The following is a 17,694-nucleotide window of genomic DNA, read 5'->3' as shown; positions in this document are numbered from 1 at the left end:
CCACGTTTTACCACGCACGGGCCAAACAAACGATGCAAAAAGTTATGCAATATACAGACAAAACGAAAAAAAAAATAAAATTCACAAACTGTGTTGCGCTCAAAGATCAAAGCCAAATCCTTGCACTGTGAGGATTGACTTCGGAAGTGATGAAAGAACAAACGATGGAGGCCAACACGATGAGGGAGGGGGCGGGGGTGTGTGGGAAACGGAAACACTACACAAAGAATGCTGCACAGCACGTACTTCAGCTCCAAAATGATGGGATGATATGTGCAATCTCGTATTACACCGGTTTTTCCTTACCCTCTCTTCAGGAACGAAACGATTTTCGGCTTCGTAAATATAAAAAGATGGGCACGGGTTACAGATCGGAAGGACACCCTTCTTCCAGTTCAGTTTGGAGTGTGTTTCCCAGTTTTTATTTTATCTCCTATTTTCATTACGCGTCACTCTTAATTTGAGAGTGGCAAAATTTTCGCTTCGACTAGATCGTTTCATTTTCAATTGTCAATTGTGAGAAATGCAGGATTCAATTACCGGCTTGGGAGGGTGCGAGTTAGAGCTGCTCCCACCAACGAGCAGATTGCAAATATGATGAATGTAGTTAAACAATTATTCTCCATGATCAACCCGATAAGATTGGTTCCTGCGACACTACCTAGACGGCCCATCATCAGGCTCAGACAGACGGCCATCGCTCGGACGTTTGTTGGAAACAGCGTTACGGCAATGCCATTCACAAGTGATATTGAAATACCCGCAAATACTACAAATGAGCAGAAGAGAATCATGACCAGGTACGGATCGTTGATGAACAACAGCATCACACCGGAGGCGCCGGAGATGAATAGATTGAAAAATAATATGGATCCTCGCGAAATTTTGTGTAGCATGGCTGACGATACCAGGTAGAGGAAGGTGTAAATCGAACCCAGTACAAGCACGTAGACAAATACATCCTGTGTTACATGGTCACTGCATTCGTCCGTGTCGTGCGATACAAGATCTTCGTCTGGGGTGTGTACGCCCTCCAACAGTTCACATATAGTTGCCGAATCACTCTGATTGATAGATGTCACACGATTGATGATCTCCGGATACCACAGACCCATTCCGGCAGAGCTGTGGAAATCAAAGTGAGTCAACAATTTTTGGAGGTAAAAAACCAGCTGTACTCACACAAAAAACATACCAAACTGGAGTGTGCAGCATACAGTGAAATAGAACAAATTTGGTCGCTTGAATAGCGGTACCGTTTGGTTCCAAATGCTTTCCAACACGCCTGATATACCATTCGATTGAATCCCCATCTCCTTCACGTCGGCTTCCGGGATGAATCGCTTTACCGCAAACTGTTCCGGTGTAGCTTTCGGATGATTTTCCAGGTACATCTTCTGTAGAATCTCCAGCGTCAGATCGTCGCGTCCCTGTGACAGATAGAATCTAGGACTTTCTGGGAGAAACAGCATCCAGAAGGTGGCAATCGTTCCTGGGAGCGAATATAGTATAACCAACAAACGCCAGGGACGAAACTCGAACAGATCCCACAGTTCGAAACGCCAATCAAAGGAGAGAACGAGCCAACCGAGTGCTACAAAAATGATACAATTGATAAAGTTTAAGTATATTCTCGCATATCGAAACACCTACCGGCAGTGTAGATGTAAGACAGTCCAACGGCGATGCTCGCGAATGAAATGACCATGGTTCGTTTCTCTGTCCGCGTGAACTCACCCAAATAGGCGTAAATGGTAGCCGATGGGGCGGAGATGCTGTAGAAATAGAACATATGAGCTACATTTTAATTCGGTTGATAGATTGAGATGCATCCAACAGTTTGAACTATCGAACTCTGTACTCTATAAAATAGAGATACCCATTTTCTCGCAGCAACACTAGCATCTCTTACCACATGCCAACCAGCAGCCGGAGAACGACAATAGTCGTAAAATTTACCGCCACGCTCGACACCAGGGAGCACACCGAGGTCAGTGCTAGCGATAGAACGTTCACAACTTTACGCCCTTTGGTGTCCGCCATATAACCCCAGAAGTGCGACGTTAAGATGATACCTGGCGATTATTCCGGTGGAAAGTTGATGTGATTTGCAGCATGTGAGGGTAGAAGGAAAGAAAAATTTATTGTTGTTTTCTAGCCGGATGAATATCTTCCCCCGTAAGACGAGCTCTCTAATGCATACTAGTGGCAGTGCTTGCACGGAACAAACAGTGTAAACTAATGCCGCATAAAATCAACCTGCAATCATCCGGACACGTGCTTGCATTTTGATGAGGATTGCGTATAGCATTCGACCAAAGCATCCCGCGGCATCCCGTTAACAGATGTTTCCATCGAACAGCTGATTTTACGACACTCACAAAAATTATCTTAAAATATTGTGATGAGTAACAAAACAGACCAACAGCCAATAAAACATTCCGCTGTTTACAATGGTTGATAAGTGAAGATACACAGCAACGGTCGACCGACTTTCAGTTGTTTACAACGCAAAACCCAATGTCACACTCATTCATCATAATGCACGGCGATGTAAGCACTCACCTGCGAAACTTACACCGGTTAGCATTCCTTTATCAACGGCTGTGAGACTCAGATCACACTGGGCGGCAGGTACGATTATTGAGATGCCCATCGTTTCGTTGATTACGGTCAGCATGGTCAGTGTAGAGGCCAGGAAAACCTGCCATCCTGTGCGGCCGAAACCTACAATTTACCAAAAAACTTTTCAACAAAAAAATATCATTTCATATCGATTCTCGTTTCATTCGCCAGGATTGATACTGTTGTGGCATTTTTCTTCCCGTTCCCCCAGCTTGCGAAGTAATGTTTCTGACATTCAAAAGTTATCACGTTCCAAGTGTATGAAGTATTCTGAATGGAAGTAAGTTTTTTGGGGAACAGCAAATCATTCAGCGCAGTGGCCTACAATTTTTCAGAAAACTTCATACATGCTATTTCAACATGTACAAGTATGAGTTCGAATTATCCATATACAGGTTAGGCCCGAATAGCTAGAACCGTTTTTTTTTCAGTCCACTTTTTTTTTTGAACTATCTGGTGGTCGGTTTCTGGAACATACACTAGTAAACAATCTCCACGCCAAGGCATATGAAACAAGGCAATGTACTCCCTATAGTAAGTTGTGACCCTCAGAAGGAAAGCGGTGTAAGTGACTTGATCGATTCTTTCTTCATCAACATTTTCCTTCGTTAATAACTCAGCTGAAAAAAAACCTTCCTATTTGAGTTTGCTATAGAAACCGATAGAAGAAGTTCTAACCTATCGTCAACATTAAGAAATACAGCTTGGAATGTGTTTGCAGCTAAGTTATGAACAAAAGAGAGGATCGATGAAGAGAAAATAGAACATATCGCTCCGTCGGACGCAACTGATCATTTGTGCATTACTCGAGAATTATTCAAGCAAATGAATTCGAATTGAGCATATTTAGGTATTAGAGTGCAATACATGTTTTTATGGTGGTGAGATTACACGAGAATTAATCAAGCAAATGAAACTAAATTTGGCATGTGGAGGTTTTAGGGTGCAGGGTGCAATAAATGTTTCTATGATGGCTAGACTCTCCACCACCCTCTCTAAGGTGGGGCTGCCATACAAATGAAACACAAATTTCTGCATTACTCGAGAATTAATCAAGCAAATGAAACCAAATTAGGCATATGGAGGTTTAAGGGTGCTATAAATGTTTCTATGGTGGTAAGACTCTCCACCCCTCTCTCTAAGGGAGGGCTGCCATACAAATGAAACACAAATTTCTGCATAACTCGAGAACTAATCAAGCACAATTTGGGATGTGAGGATTTTTGGGTATGAGAAATGTTTCTATGATGGTATGACACCCCTCCAAACATGACAATTAAAAATTTTCGGAAAACTATGAAGGAAAAAGGGAAAATTCGGGAAATAAATTCCCATATGTTCTACAATTACATGGTGACAAGGGCTGTTAGTCCATTTGATGTTTGCGCTAGCGAAATTGATCTTTGATCTTTGTTTGTTGAAACTGGAAATGGATTTTAATGTGATGAAACGCACTCCTATATTTATCTTCTTCTATCTATACCAAAAAAAGGATCGGAAAAAGGAAAGGACGAAGATTTTAATAAATTCGTTCAATATGCTTTTAAGCTTTTTTTAATACTTATATAATTGAAAACATAAAAAAAACATCGAATCAAATGCTTTTCAAATGAAGCGAATAAAAATCAAATTTCGGACAGATTGAATTCAAATTTCGGACACTTTATTTTGTAATTTTTTGAACGAAAATTACATTACACTTGATTATATTTTATAGTCAACTGCGAAACACTTACCAAGCAATCACAGTAAACTGTTAACGATGATGAGAACTGATGAAACACGGGAGAAATTTAAATATTGATGAACGGGTAAATTTTACGTGCTCACGCTAAGCAAACGTCAAACACAAACGATAGTGAGTAGTGTTCATAGATTTTTGCCGATTATGTTATAATTCAAATGTAGGTCTCATATGAAATGATAGTGAAACCAAGGGATTACTCTAAAGAAGCAATTGTTATATTAGTTTTATCGTTAGATCATCAGTGCATTAAGCATTTTAAGATATTAGAGCAAAGTGTCCGAAATATGATGTTGTCCGACATATGATTCAGAACGGTATTTCTGTGAGAAAAAGACGTTTATATATGCAGAAAGGTTTAGCAGTCAAGCAGTGTTTCTCAGGCTCAATGGACCCGACCGTGTTCTTCTTCTTGTGTAGGAGCCTTGTTGTTTTCTGCGACCATTAGTTTGATCTATTGTAGTGCACTCCAGTTTGCTATGTATGCAGTATCAGTTCGTTCCATCACTCGGGGAATAAGTGATAGTCGTACTAGGACTTTACATATCCCCCCACGAAGGTATGACTTCCTTTATGAAGTTCCTTACTTTTTTTTGGTTCAGTAGATCCGTTAGGCATAAGAATACCCTTTACAAGAATTCGCAGTCTTCGCTGAACTAGTATACTGCATTGACACAGTAAATGTTTCGAAGTTTCAGCTTCGAAATTGCAGCAACGATAGTTATCATCAGTCAGTTTTCCAATTTTGACGTAGGACTACGTCTTTCATTTCTATACCGGGGTGTAAAATCAAAGTTTCGAAAACGAAAGCGTTACGCCGGAGACCGAGATTTTGAGCGTTAATAGCTCCTAAACAACTGAACGAAATGGTATGATAAACACTTCATTCGAAAGATAAAATGTCTACGCGTTATATACTTGTTACTTTTTGATCCAAAAACTTGTTTCAATAGTCTTAAAATTGCTTTCAAAACAGGCTATTGAAATCACCAATCGGTATATAAGCGAGCGGCGCTCGGAAATCCACTCAGTTCTAATTGAACAGTGATTGGAGCATGTTGTCGCTGTTGCGGTGAAGCTCTTTATTTATCATGAAAGCGCGGATGAACAGTGTCACCAAGAGCCTGTTTGTGCACCCTAGGCCAGAAGGGAATCTATCAGGAGGAGAGTGATGCCACAAACGGTTCCCTGGGAAGACATCGCTACACACACATACACGCGCGGCTATTAACAGGTGGTTATCGAGTTGGCATTAACCACTGGTGGGCTTCCAGTATCGAGGAAAATGTGGAAATATCTAATCGTTACTGAAAATAATCTGCCAGTTCCTTTGGGAATTTTCAAAATATATTCATGTGAAAGAGTTTAATTGAATGTTTTCTATCCATGTAACACTGTGACCAAATACATTTGGTTTTGTGGTTTTTCAATCAATCGCAATTAACAGGATAGCTTCAGAAGATTATTCTTCCCCATCAGTAGGATATTTCCGTATCCAATATTGTATGCGCCCGCAATCGATTATTGCTCAGTCGCCGAAAGTTCGGAGCTCAGAGAGTTCATTCCCCTCTAGTTTGCCTTCCTAATTGCCATACTAAACCACACCTTCTCTCGATTCAATCACACACAAAAAGCATACTTAAGCGATATTCTGGTGGTGAGACACATTCATTTTTCGTGAGGACATCGACAAGACAACATAGTTGCCTAACGTGCTGGAGGAGGTGGAAGGCGAAGGATCGACACATACACGCGCAGAACTCTTTCCGTTAGGATGCCATTCAGCATCGAGAAAGTTCCGGAAAGATCTAATCATTGCTGGAAAATAATCTGCCAGTTCCTTTGGGAATTTTCAAAATATATTCATGTGAAAGAGTTTAATTGAATGTTTTCTATCCATGTAACACTGTGACCAAATATGTTTCAATCAAGTGCTATTAACAGGTGGTTATCGAGTTGGCATTAACCACTGGTGGGCTTCCAGTATCGAGGAAAATGTGGAAATATCTAATCGTTACTGAAAATAATCTGCCAGTTCCTCTGGGAATTTTCAAAATATATTCATGTGAAAGAGTTTAATTGAATGTTTTCTATCCATGTAACACTGTGACCAAATACATTTGGTTTTGTGGTTTTTCAATCAATCGCAATCAACAGGATAGCTTCTGAAGATTATTCTTCCCCATCAGTAGGATATTTCCGTATCCAATATTGGATGCATAAAACCTTGTGCCTCCAACGTAACGCTCTCGTTTTCGAAGTTTTCCAAATATTCATTCATTCAGAATGAATTCAGATTCAACTTCATACAAATGATCTCTAAATCAACGATAGTCCTACGTCACCCTTGCGGTTATACCATAGATATAACCCACTTCCTGTTTTTTTAAGGTAAAATCTGCTCGGACAGTGTCCGGTCAATAGACCGGTAAATGCACTCAAATCTGCCTTGTTCAAGCTGAGTAATGGTGTAATGAATAATTAGGATTGTCTTGATGTTAATCATCGATATTTCCCAGGTTTTGAGCTTGAGATTTGATGCATGATGTAGATTTTTTCATGCATGATGTAGATTTTCCACAGAATGGCTTAGGCCCGACGAATTAAGTTGAAGATCTCAATGTTGCTAAGAGATCGGCTTTTTCATTACCGTCTATACCGCAGTGACCATGTATCCTGTATAAATTAACTTCGTTAGTAGCAGCTAGTTGTTTTAAGGATAGAATACATTCCCAAACTAGCTTTGTCTGACATGTGTATTCTTTTACTGTATTAAGAGCTGCCTGGCTATCTGAGAAGATACAGATATTGGCATACCTGTATTTTCTAACCAAGCAAATATTTGTACATGTTAGAATAGCTTATATTTCTGCTCGAAAAACAGTAGGCCACTGCCCCTTTGGAATCGATTCCTGGTCCAGTAATCCCAGCTCCCGTAGATTTACCAATCTTAGACCCATCGGTTAAAAACACGAGTGATCTTGGACGAGTTTCAGGACCACCTTCTTCCCATTCGCTACGATTGAATTCAATCACTTTGAAGGGAACACTGAAGTCATTCTCGGTTTTAGACCCCTCTGTTTACCGAATATACACCCAAACTAGCGTTGGCTGTAAACATTTCATCTTTGGCAGAAATGATGCCATTTCGTGTGCTGGAGGGTCAATGGGCAAATAATGAGCTGTTTTGAAAGCTTAAAAATAGTTTGTATGTATGCGAGCAGACATCTCTTTCTGTTTTCTTTTCTCATTTGATTTGGGATTGTGCCAAAAAAATAGTTCATACGACGTCAATGGGAATCGAACAAAGGCCGGCTGGAATGCAAAGCTATCTCACACGAGCACACTATCTATATAGCTACCAGTGCTGTTATATAGAAGCGTGATAATATTACACCTCATCATAAAACGAAGTTGGAAAGTGTTTTCTAAGAGGATAAAGAACAACATGAACGAGAATATATCTTTCTCTGTCTGGGCCAATCTACGTGATGGAATCTTATACTTTCTTTTTCTGGTAAATGAATTATGGAACTGTTCTTGAAGGATTAACACTAGGCCTTCCAAGTTGCACGATTTGAGTGTGTAGTTAAGGGCTGTTTGCATTCTATTGGAAATAGTATACTCACATTTACCCCTCACTAAAATGATTATGTCATCAGCAAAACTAATGACTTCGTATCATAAATTAGCAAAGTTATGAGGAAGATCGTCGACAACTAGGTCCCACAACAAAGAAGACAGAACTCCTCCTTGAGGGCCACCTCTAGTTGGTTTCGTTGTTAGAATAGATCCTCCTAATTTAGCTGTTACTCGTCGGTTGGTTAGCATGGCATGTATCCAGTTGTAGATGCACTTATCAAAACTACATGTTTTCATAGCTTTATTTATAGAGTTGCTGGATGCATTGTCAAATGCTCCCTCAATATCAAGAAATGCTGTAAGTGAGATTTCTTAGCACCAAAAGACTTCTTTATTTGTGAAATTAACGTGTGAAGAGCTGTTTCAATTGGTTTATTTGCTTGGTAGGCAAATTGAAATTTGTTCAATGGTCTCCTGTTCAAATATGGTGATTTGATATGGAGATGAGTGATCTTTTCCATCATTTTCAAGATGACAGATGTAAGACTAATTGGTCTATACGCATTGGGAGTCGTTCTGTCAAGTTTGCTAGCCTTGGGCATAGATATAACCTGGACTTCTCGCCATTTAACAGGTATGTAGCTTAATACCATACTAACCTTAAACATCTCTGTCAGAATGGGGACAGTGATATCCTTGCTTTTTTGTAAAAGCACCGGATAAATCCCATCTGGTCCTGGAGATTAAAAGGGCTTTAAGTTAATTTAAGCCTTGAGTTTGTAAGACCTAGCTCTATTCTCGTCTTTGATTGGACAAGATTGAGCTGTATTGAAGACCTGTGCGTGTTCGGATGTCAACTGGATTGAGCCTGGGAAGTGTGTTTCCAGGATGATACTGAGTGTTTTCTGGGAATCGGTTGTATATTGATTGTATTTTTTCAGACTACCAAGTCCGATGATGTGATTCTTAGAAAAGGCTTTATGAAGTCTTGCTACAACAGGTAAACTTTCTACTTGTTCACAGATGAGCTTCCAATCGCTTCTTTTAGATTTACGGATTTCTTTGTTATATTCTGTTAGACAGTTTTTGTAATCTGTCCAATAAGAGGTAATTTTTGCTTTGTTGAAGAGTTTTCTAGACAGTTTTCTAAGCTTTTCAATTTTTTTGTTCCACCAAGATGCATCCTTACTTGAAGTTTTCTGACAGTTTTCAGTAATATTGGTTTCAAATTCTCATGTAACTATTTCAAGCTGTTCAGTGAAGAAATAATTTTCACTGATATCAAAATTTTCTCCTGAAGTTTGGGATGATAACTATCCCAATTTGTTTTTCTAGGATCTCTGAATTGCTCCATCAACAGATCACCAGAACTATAATTCAACATTTTATGTTTATGATCAGATAAAGATTCTTCATTCAACACATGCCAATTTTTTATCATATCTAACAGCTGGATCAAGACCTGCTTGTTGTTGTTGGGTCGTTTTCTTGATTACAAATGTTAACATTATTTGACATAAAATATTCGAGTAAACATGCACCTCTAATATTGATGGTGGGCATTGGCGTCACATTCTATGATTTTTTTTCTCTATTATAGTGACTTTCAACACATTTTGGCTGGTTCGTCACTTCTACTTCAATTTTTGAAAGAATGTCGGGAGTGAGAATTGAATTCGTGACCTTGAGCGTGAGGGGTATGGATGTTACCACTACGCCAGATCGCCTCCACGCACATTCTATGATGAACTGTTTGTTATTTAGTTTACAGTGTTGGATCAGCGCAGCAACTTCAAATGAAGGAACTTCAACGTTGTCTCCTGGGAAATAAGCCCAAGCGACGATGATAACGGTTTTCCCTCGGGTTATTGGAACCTTCAGTTGTATTCAGTGAGTGTTAAACCCCTGTTAAACCTTGCAACAATGATGTACAAGCAAAGCAGTTGTCAAAAATTAACTAAACATTCAAAAATGAACGAACTGGTCAGTGAGAGACATCAGTACCAACAAGACGCCACAAGAAAACCAAAATTGTATATCGTAACCCGCAAAAATTCAAAAGTCGCGAAACTCGAAACCTCTCAAGGCCACCAAACCGTTCTATGAAAGAGCTACATCCAACAAAATTTCATAGTCTTACGTCAACAATATGGTCGTGTCCTTGACACAACCCCTATTTTTTTCCTCTCTTCAGTTTGGTTGCCGTCGATCTATTTCCGTCACGTCAACCACCAACGCCATGAAGAAGACTTCACCTGGACCTGAATCCTTGAATTCAACTTCTTCTTCTTCTTCAGTGGCACTAACGTTCCTAGAGGAACTTCGCCGTCTCAACGTAGTATTACTTGCGTCATTTTTATTAGTACTTAGTTGAGATTTCTATGCAAATAACACGCCTTGAATGCATTCTGAGTGGCAAGCTCTAGAATACGCGTGATCGCAGTGCAAGTCGGAGGAAATTTCTTTGACGAAAAATTCCCCCGACCAGAACGGGAATCGAACCCGAACACCCGGCATGTTAGTTATGACGCTAACCACTCGGCCACGGGAGCACCTCAACTACCTCTAACAAATAATCTTCAGAAAAGTGTGCAAAATACATAATCTAGGTTGAAAACACTCCTAGAAATTTTCAATACAGATTCCAAGCTCAAAATTCCAGGTTCCCGGTTTCGATTCCAGTTAGCGGTGGGAAGAAATTTCGCATCACCAGTACACTCGCGAGTAAATATCACCTTCATTGACATCTCCCACACGGTACCCTTTGTATTCTCAAACCATTAATGATAAAGATCGAAATTCAGCACTCTTCAAACACCACCAATGTTATTTAAAGTTTTGATTGTCAGTTGAATCAGTTCCGCCTGGTCGAATAAACAAAGTCGTGAATGTGTTGGATGTCAATGAAGTGGGTATTACTCGCGAATGTACTCGTGAGTTGTTGTTGAACAGTATTGCAAAACAACAGGCTCGCGAGTAAACGTTTGCTACATTCATCCAACATCATGAATCATAATTAGCAACACCAGTGATAATCTGCTGGTAACGGTAAATACGACTTTAATGCCCATTCAAACCGTAGGATTTTTTGCCATTGAAAATCCGAGACCACTAAATATCGAATCCATTCTGAAGATTACAAAAAAATTTCTAATGAGACAGAAGACACAGAAGACCCCCTTGGGGTCGATATCAGTTTCTCAAGGGTCGACAAGATACTGTATGAGTGATGTTAAGCGAACCAACTCGTTATAAGAATAACTAATATTTTAGTGGAAAGTATTATTGTTGAAACTTGTATTTATAATTATTAATTACACTTGATATTTTCTGAGTTTTATGTATATTTATGGATAAGAAAATCATATCAAGTGTACTCACTTGACCAACCTCAAAGTTTTTGGGGGTCGAAGGTGTCACTTCATTCTGGAAAAGGTGTCTCTTGCCCAAAATAGCTTGAGAGTCCCTGTGCTATAGCAATATAAGATCAGTATGAGCGAGCGAAACAAGAGACACATTTCAAATAAGCACGCATTAAATCTCGCATAGTTACGCTAAATACGCGGCCCAGACCGAGAAAGATATAGATTCACGTTCATGTTTTTACTCTTAGAAAACAACACAAAATAAAAGCATTTTTTCTGCCGAAGATTAAATGTTTTCTGCCAACACTAGTTTGGGTATATGAATACACGAATTATGAGATCAGTTTTCTCTGAAGGTAGCTAACTTTTGTGTATGTCACACTAAGATCGCAAGAATATCTTCTCGACAACCTTTCACAAGCTCCACCTGAAAAAAATTGTGCCCAGTTCAGACCTGAATACCTAAAACCAACCTACCAACTATATCGAGCGCTTCATCAAACGTATAGGCTTTGGACTCAATACTATTTGTCAGCTGCTTTCCACTATCGATGATTGGTTCAACGGTGAATACGCGACCGCCATCATCACCAGTGCGTCGTATCGTTTGCGGATGTTTCAACATGTGGATCGGAACGAAGAATAGTAAAATAATCACATTGAGTTACCCCGGTAAACTGGGCTCTTATCACAGTAAAGTTTCAATAGCAACTACGTTGTTCCCGGAGCTATACTCATAATATTATTCAGGCTAGCCCCCGTAGTGTGTTTGCAAGGATCTACAGAGATTAACGTCGGTGTCAAGATGAAATCTTATCTTATTTCAATGGACAGTACGGCGAGAAAACAAGAACATCCCTGAGTCTAAAAATTGAAAACCATGACCGTTCGCACTTATTGTGCTGCGAAAGACTAACGTTATTAAATATTTATAGGCAAAATCTGCTGTCTAAGAGCTTCTTCGAATTAAACAATATAATTAACTTTACGAATGATATTAACATAAAGCAGATTGAAGAAAATTAAGGTCAATCTATAAACGATATACAATCTTCCCTAGTCACCTTGTTCTAGACGCAGATCAATCATTACTAAATCACCAAACCCGAACTGCCATAATTGGAACCTGCATGCCAACCTCACAATAAGAGCACAAGCCCCTTGACTCCGATTCTCCAATCCTGTTTACACACCTCTGACACCCACGCCCGAAGTGCACCCCCATCCGTCCCTTCTTTCAGTTCCACCTTGCAATATACAACAAAACCACTCTTTCTCTGTGTGAGTGTGTGTCTATTTCTCTCTGTTTCTCCTTGTAGGTTGGCACGCAGTGAAATGCCCCCCAATTTTAATGGCATTCATTCGGGACTAGACAAAATAATCGGATATTTCATCCTAGAAGCAATCGATAGAGCCCATTCGTCCGATGCTAGACCAAGGTGAGGGCTTCAAGGGGCACCATAAGTTAGCAACATATCCTAAGTTCTGCCATACACAGAAATCATTTATCAATGCGTCGTATATTGGTCACGCTATGAATGATCTCAAGGAACTAAATGTAAGAAATACTCTATACACGATATGTTCTGTTTGTTCCAGATTTGGCAAGCGAGGGTTCCTCAACCCAGCGGGCTACGGCCAGGACGAACAAGAGGTAATCTTACATTCCACTTCTTGACGTCAATGAACAATTTCCGTGTATCATCCTAACCCATACATCGCACATTTGTTCTTTCCCCAACTTTTCGATAACTCTCTAGCGAAACTATTACAGGATGATTGGCAGAATTCAGCACTTTCAAGATGAACAAAACGCTTTGAACTAAACCCCGGAAGGATGGACTAACGTAACCACTATAACCCATGAAACGCTCCTGATAATCAGAACATTGAACCCCGTCGTCAACGATCAACCCAACAATGGATTCGGCACTAAAAATTTGAATTTTTAAATTTGACAAGCCTTTGAAAAAAAGAAAAAAGTTTGGGATTAAGGTGTATTAAGATACATTACACAACAATTCATACATTGGAGACTTACTAACAATTCATCTTATCAACTTATTCATACTTGTAGCAATTGTTTAGGCGGTGTAAATAAACATGCTTTGTATATAAAGATCACAAGCTCCAGCAATGGTCGAGTAATTATATAAAATCTTCCACCAAACGAAAAGGGGCAAATAAACATTCATTTAGACAGTTGAGCAAATAGTTCTCACCAAGGAGAGACACAAACGGTGTTTGATTATATCCGGAACATATCCTTCTTCCACCAGCTCCGCGAAACAGAGTTGACATCTCGGAAGTTCGTGCCCCGTTGTTGAAACAGTTACATAAAATGTACATAAAATTTCCAAGATTAATGCCGCGTTTACATATTATATAATTGGAATCGAAGATTCAATACAATCACTATCACTATAACACCGAACAAAATCTCGTATTTTATAAATCGAGATAATCTCGTACCAAACTTGAAGTTCATGTGTTGCGATTGCATATATTTAGGCATTTCTGAAATTTTTCTCAAAGGAAAATATCAGGGACGCAAAACAAAACAAAATAATTCTCTGAATGTATGCGACAAGCAAACCAATCAACTCGAAAAATTCTGAAAGCTGTACCGATAGCTTTCACTCGCTCGGTGCTATCGAATTGCTCGGTATCTTAATAGCAAAATAGGGCTAACGAGCAAAATTCTTATCGCCTCATTTTCTATAACAGGACCCATTGTACCACTCAGAGAAACGCCTTGCAGTCTACACCAAATTATGAGAAATTAGAAGCTCTTGTTTCAACCCTATTTTCAAAGATTGGACCCTATTATGTAAATCGAATCGTGATGTCGATACAATCTATCACTATCACACCGAGTGAAATTTCGTATTTTTGTAAATCAAGATGATCTCTTACAGAGCTCAAACTTCATGGTTTGCGAATCGTATATATTTATGCATTTCTGAAGCGTTTCCCGAAGGAAAATATCAGGGACCGAAACCAATACAAAATAATTCTCTGAAGGTGTGCAACAAGTAAACCAAACAACTCGTGAAAGTATGGCAGTTGCACGTTAGTACTTGGTCATGTAACCTTTGTTACGCATCACATCACGCACCCGGTTCGGCATTGAATTCACCAGCTTCTGGCAAGTGGGTACCGGGATGGCGTACCAACAAGCTTGGATCCTATCCCACAGTTGCTGCTCATTCTTCGACCTCTCCGTGTACACCGATCTTTTCACGATCTTCCAGAGGTTCTCTATAGGGTTAATCCCTTAGGATTTGAGATTTAGATTCCCTTAGGAACCATGATCTTATCCACCCAGTACAGAGAGCCAATCCCGTACCAGGAGAAGCACTCCCACTGTCCGGGAACTCACGGACAAGTTTTGTTCGTCCCGGGTCTTTTTCGAGGCCTTGAAAAATTTTTCTTGGAAGTCGTTTTCTTAGGGCGTCTAGTCGCTACGGATTTTTTGCGGGCATTAAACACGAAGGTTTTGAATCATCCCATGCACTCTGTGATTTAGCGTTGACTGCTGCCTGCCTTGGACATTTTGCGGATGACCATCCGCTGTGTTTCCGTGCAATAATGCACGCAACCCATTTTTCGTTGACTGCAACTAGAATTCGAGAATTAAAACCTTCCATACTTCTTGTTTACATGATAAATACTTACCAGGATCCGAAAAACACAAAATACTTCCGAGAAACAATCAATTTTCTTCAAAAATCGGTCGAAACAACACTCGACACAGCCGAAACAAGGAACTGGAATTATGACAGTTGTGTTGGGCAAAATCGGACATTGAACACCAATAAAAATGAAATTTATAGACTCATTCTTATTTCAACTGATTTGGTTACTTGGTAACAAAGGAATGCCAAACACAAAAGGAATATTGCGATTTTTCTCGAAGGTTCATAGTTTGTTTTTCTCTTCGTAGTCTAAGTTGAGACTCGAGGTTCGAGGGTCGCACGGATGCAGCCGGCATGTGGTGAACTTTCCAACATTTCTCCTCACCATTTGCCGCCGCTGTTCTTCGTTGATGACAGTCCTAATAGTTCTGATAGCTCCTGAGTTTTGTAGTTCCAAGCGACTTCGTTAGCAGGTGCCGCACAGCCCCCTGGTCACACAACTCTCGAACATACCTCTCCTTCGTTCCAATATGTTTTGAGTGACGACTGATTCGATCTGATTGAACGAACATGATACATCCTTGGTTGTCTTCCATAATGCATGTTGGTCCGTCCAGCGTTTCACCCATGTCACTAAGCAGCTTTCTCAACCAAATAACTCCTTGACTGGCCTCTCTGAGCGCCACGTACTCGGATTCCCTTGAACTGAGCGTGATGCAGTGCTGGTGTCTGCTACTCCACGAAATTGCTCCTCCTGCATAGAGAAAGACATATCCCGTGGTCGACCGACGAGTGCTGCTGTTGCCAGCCCAATTGGCATCGGAGAATCCTAGCAGTCTTTCAGTATCGTTCTTGTACAACAACTTAGCCCCTTTCGTCGACTTGAGATAACGCAGTACCCTTTTCGCCGCCAACCAATCGTTTTCGGTAGGAGCACACACCTTACGCCCAAGGATCGACGCACTCACGGCGCACAATGGTTCCTCAGAAATTCTAGGTGGCATTAAATAGAAAAATGAATGGAATTGCCTTGAAACTTGGTGTACGGGGGTTTTCGAAAGTGCTGAATCTATTTTTGAGTCATTTTGGTTATGAACCCCAAAGCAAAGGCACGGGAGGGGGCATAATTTGTAGTTTTCGGAAAAACACGTGGGGGGTGTCTAAATGTATTTTCGCAGTGGCCAGAAGTCATAAAGGGAAGGTGTAGAGGGGACCCTAAGGAAGATATTTGGTTATGAAAAACTTTGGATATATTTGGAGAATTTTTTGTATAAATTCAATATAGAAAATGTATTTACTTTCAAACACTCATTTCACAGCATCATAATTTTTTAAACTAAAAACGAAATACAAATTCGAAATCAGCATAAACTTCTCTATCCAGAAAACCATCACATTACTTTTTACGTATTTTGTAGCACTTGTGCAAAAATTGAAAAACTTGCGTGTTTATCGCTACACTGGTTCACTGCATCAAACACTACGTTGCCACGTCGTTATCGCAACGTCACGGACACTGTGGCCATATGTGATACTAGATGCCTCGAAGGTTTTAGAACACAACTAGATCATTAATTCGGTCGGGCATTGTCGTTAATTTTTTCTATTTAATGCCACCTAGAATTTCTGAGGGACCACTGTGCACCTGTCACTCCCCAGGGGCATGGATGATGCCAACATTTAAGAATTCTAAAAAATGCCTGCATCTCAGCTCGAGATGAATAATAAAAGGTGGGAAGATTCACGGGTTTTGGTTGTGTTGAACTTTGATTGTGTTAGTAGCCAGGAAGATAGGAAGTTCACATAACAGGCATACCAGTCAGTTACTCAAATGGTGTAAAATTGAATGTGTCAACGAATAACGTTGAAAGAGGATATACAGAAGCTAATTACAGATTTCCAAATCATATTTTTTGCATTATGAAAAAAACAGAACATATTACGAACTAAGATATTTAATTTCATCTTTGATTTCAGAAATACTATTCTGATGTTTACTATGTTTGTATTCTAGAGCAACTTCATGGAAGTTTGACTTTTGTCAGCAATTGTAATTACTTTTTTCACAATTCGGGTGCTAAAAACTTCAGTCGTCTAAAACTAAGACGCAAGCGGAAAACTTTTCGTCTCAATCTAAGTCATACGGAGTCAATTAAATTTATTTTTCAAGTTCATTTGCCATGAAAACTAAAAAGTATATTCAATCATGCAGATGAAGACAAAGAGTCATAATGTGTCCTTTTTAAACACAAGTCTAAATAGTTAAGACCTACATAAATATAAGCCTGAGTCAAATCAATCTATGACTACAAAAATATATTAAAGATAAAGATAGCATCATGTCCTTCGTTGCCACGTTGTCCGAACCATTGTTTGTAATAACTTTATAGCCCGGTAAGATCGCGACTACTCAAGCTATCATAATCTGATATACGTGAGTATACGCTTTCGATCTTCTAAATCAGCAGCCAGTTAAATTCATTAATTGCATTTTTACACAACCAAACAACATGCTCGCTATATCCTGGACCACAATTGCATAAATTTTTAATAGCAAGACCTACACGATAATAATGTGAATTGAGCGCGAATTGATTGGGCGACATACAATACAAAAACTGATAAATGCCTATTATCGGTAAATGGAGAATAGCTCATTATACGCATCAACTCATATTGTGAGCTAACGTCCGAATCTAGACAAACATATTGCTCGTAGCGTCGGGGAGGAATGCCTACC

The 17,694-nt window shown here is 39.7% G+C and overlaps 3 protein-coding genes across 4 annotated transcripts in view; 1 reads left to right on the top strand and 2 right to left on the bottom strand.

Annotated features, from left to right (window-relative positions):
- Positions 1-13,537, top strand: part of LOC129770090 (neuropeptide F-like) — a 45,711-nt gene extending 32,174 nt beyond the window's left edge. For both annotated transcript variants that reach the window (XM_055772722.1, XM_055772729.1), the window contains 3 exons: positions 12,636-12,755; positions 12,916-12,970; positions 13,077-13,537. In XM_055772722.1, the coding sequence (XP_055628697.1) occupies positions 12,636-12,755; positions 12,916-12,970; positions 13,077-13,142 (241 nt within the window). In that variant the 3' untranslated portion in view covers positions 13,143-13,537. The remainder of the gene's footprint in view (positions 1-12,635; positions 12,756-12,915; positions 12,971-13,076) is intronic.
- On the bottom strand, positions 140-12,014 carry LOC129770082 (synaptic vesicle glycoprotein 2B-like). The gene is made up of 6 exons (XM_055772710.1): positions 11,794-12,014; positions 2,566-2,727; positions 1,913-2,075; positions 1,654-1,775; positions 1,183-1,594; positions 140-1,125 (listed from the first exon to the last, which is right to left on the bottom strand). The coding sequence occupies exons 1-6, from the start codon at positions 11,939-11,941 to the stop codon at positions 537-539; spliced, it is 1,596 nt and encodes a 531-aa protein (XP_055628685.1). The 5' UTR covers positions 11,942-12,014; the 3' UTR covers positions 140-536.
- Positions 13,538-14,389: 852 nt separating the features above from the next.
- Positions 14,390-15,958, bottom strand: LOC129779806 (uncharacterized). Its single transcript, XM_055787518.1, has 2 exons — positions 15,532-15,958; positions 14,390-14,592 (listed from the first exon to the last, which is right to left on the bottom strand). Exons 1-2 carry the CDS (start codon positions 15,956-15,958, stop codon positions 14,390-14,392), a joined length of 630 nt encoding a protein of 209 aa, XP_055643493.1.
- Between the last annotated feature and the right edge of the window lie 1,736 nt (positions 15,959-17,694).

This window comes from Toxorhynchites rutilus, chromosome 1 (assembly GCF_029784135.1).
Source record: "Toxorhynchites rutilus septentrionalis strain SRP chromosome 1, ASM2978413v1, whole genome shotgun sequence".
NCBI classification, from domain to species: Eukaryota; Metazoa; Arthropoda; class Insecta; order Diptera; family Culicidae; genus Toxorhynchites; species Toxorhynchites rutilus.
Note: the sequence above shows the minus strand (reverse complement) of the source record. Positions and strands in the feature narration are given on the sequence as shown.

Coding starts and splice junctions, on each gene's coding strand:
- LOC129770082 (XM_055772710.1), bottom strand. CDS start 11,941: ATGTTGAAACATCCGCAAACGATACGACGCACTGGTGATGATGGCGGT. Junction 2,728..11,793: donor TGAAGCGCTCGATATAGTTG/GTAGGTTGGTTT, acceptor GGTAAATTGTAG/GTTTCGGCCGCACAGGATGG. Junction 1,126..1,182: donor CAGTTTGGTATGTTTTTTGT/GTGAGTACAGCT, acceptor TGATTTCCACAG/CTCTGCCGGAATGGGTCTGT.
- LOC129779806 (XM_055787518.1), bottom strand. CDS start 15,958: ATGCCACCTAGAATTTCTGAGGAACCATTGTGCGCCGTGAGTGCGTCG. Junction 14,593..15,531: donor TATGGAAGACAACCAAGGAT/GTATCATGTTCG, acceptor TCAAATCCTAAG/GGATTAACCCTATAGAGAAC.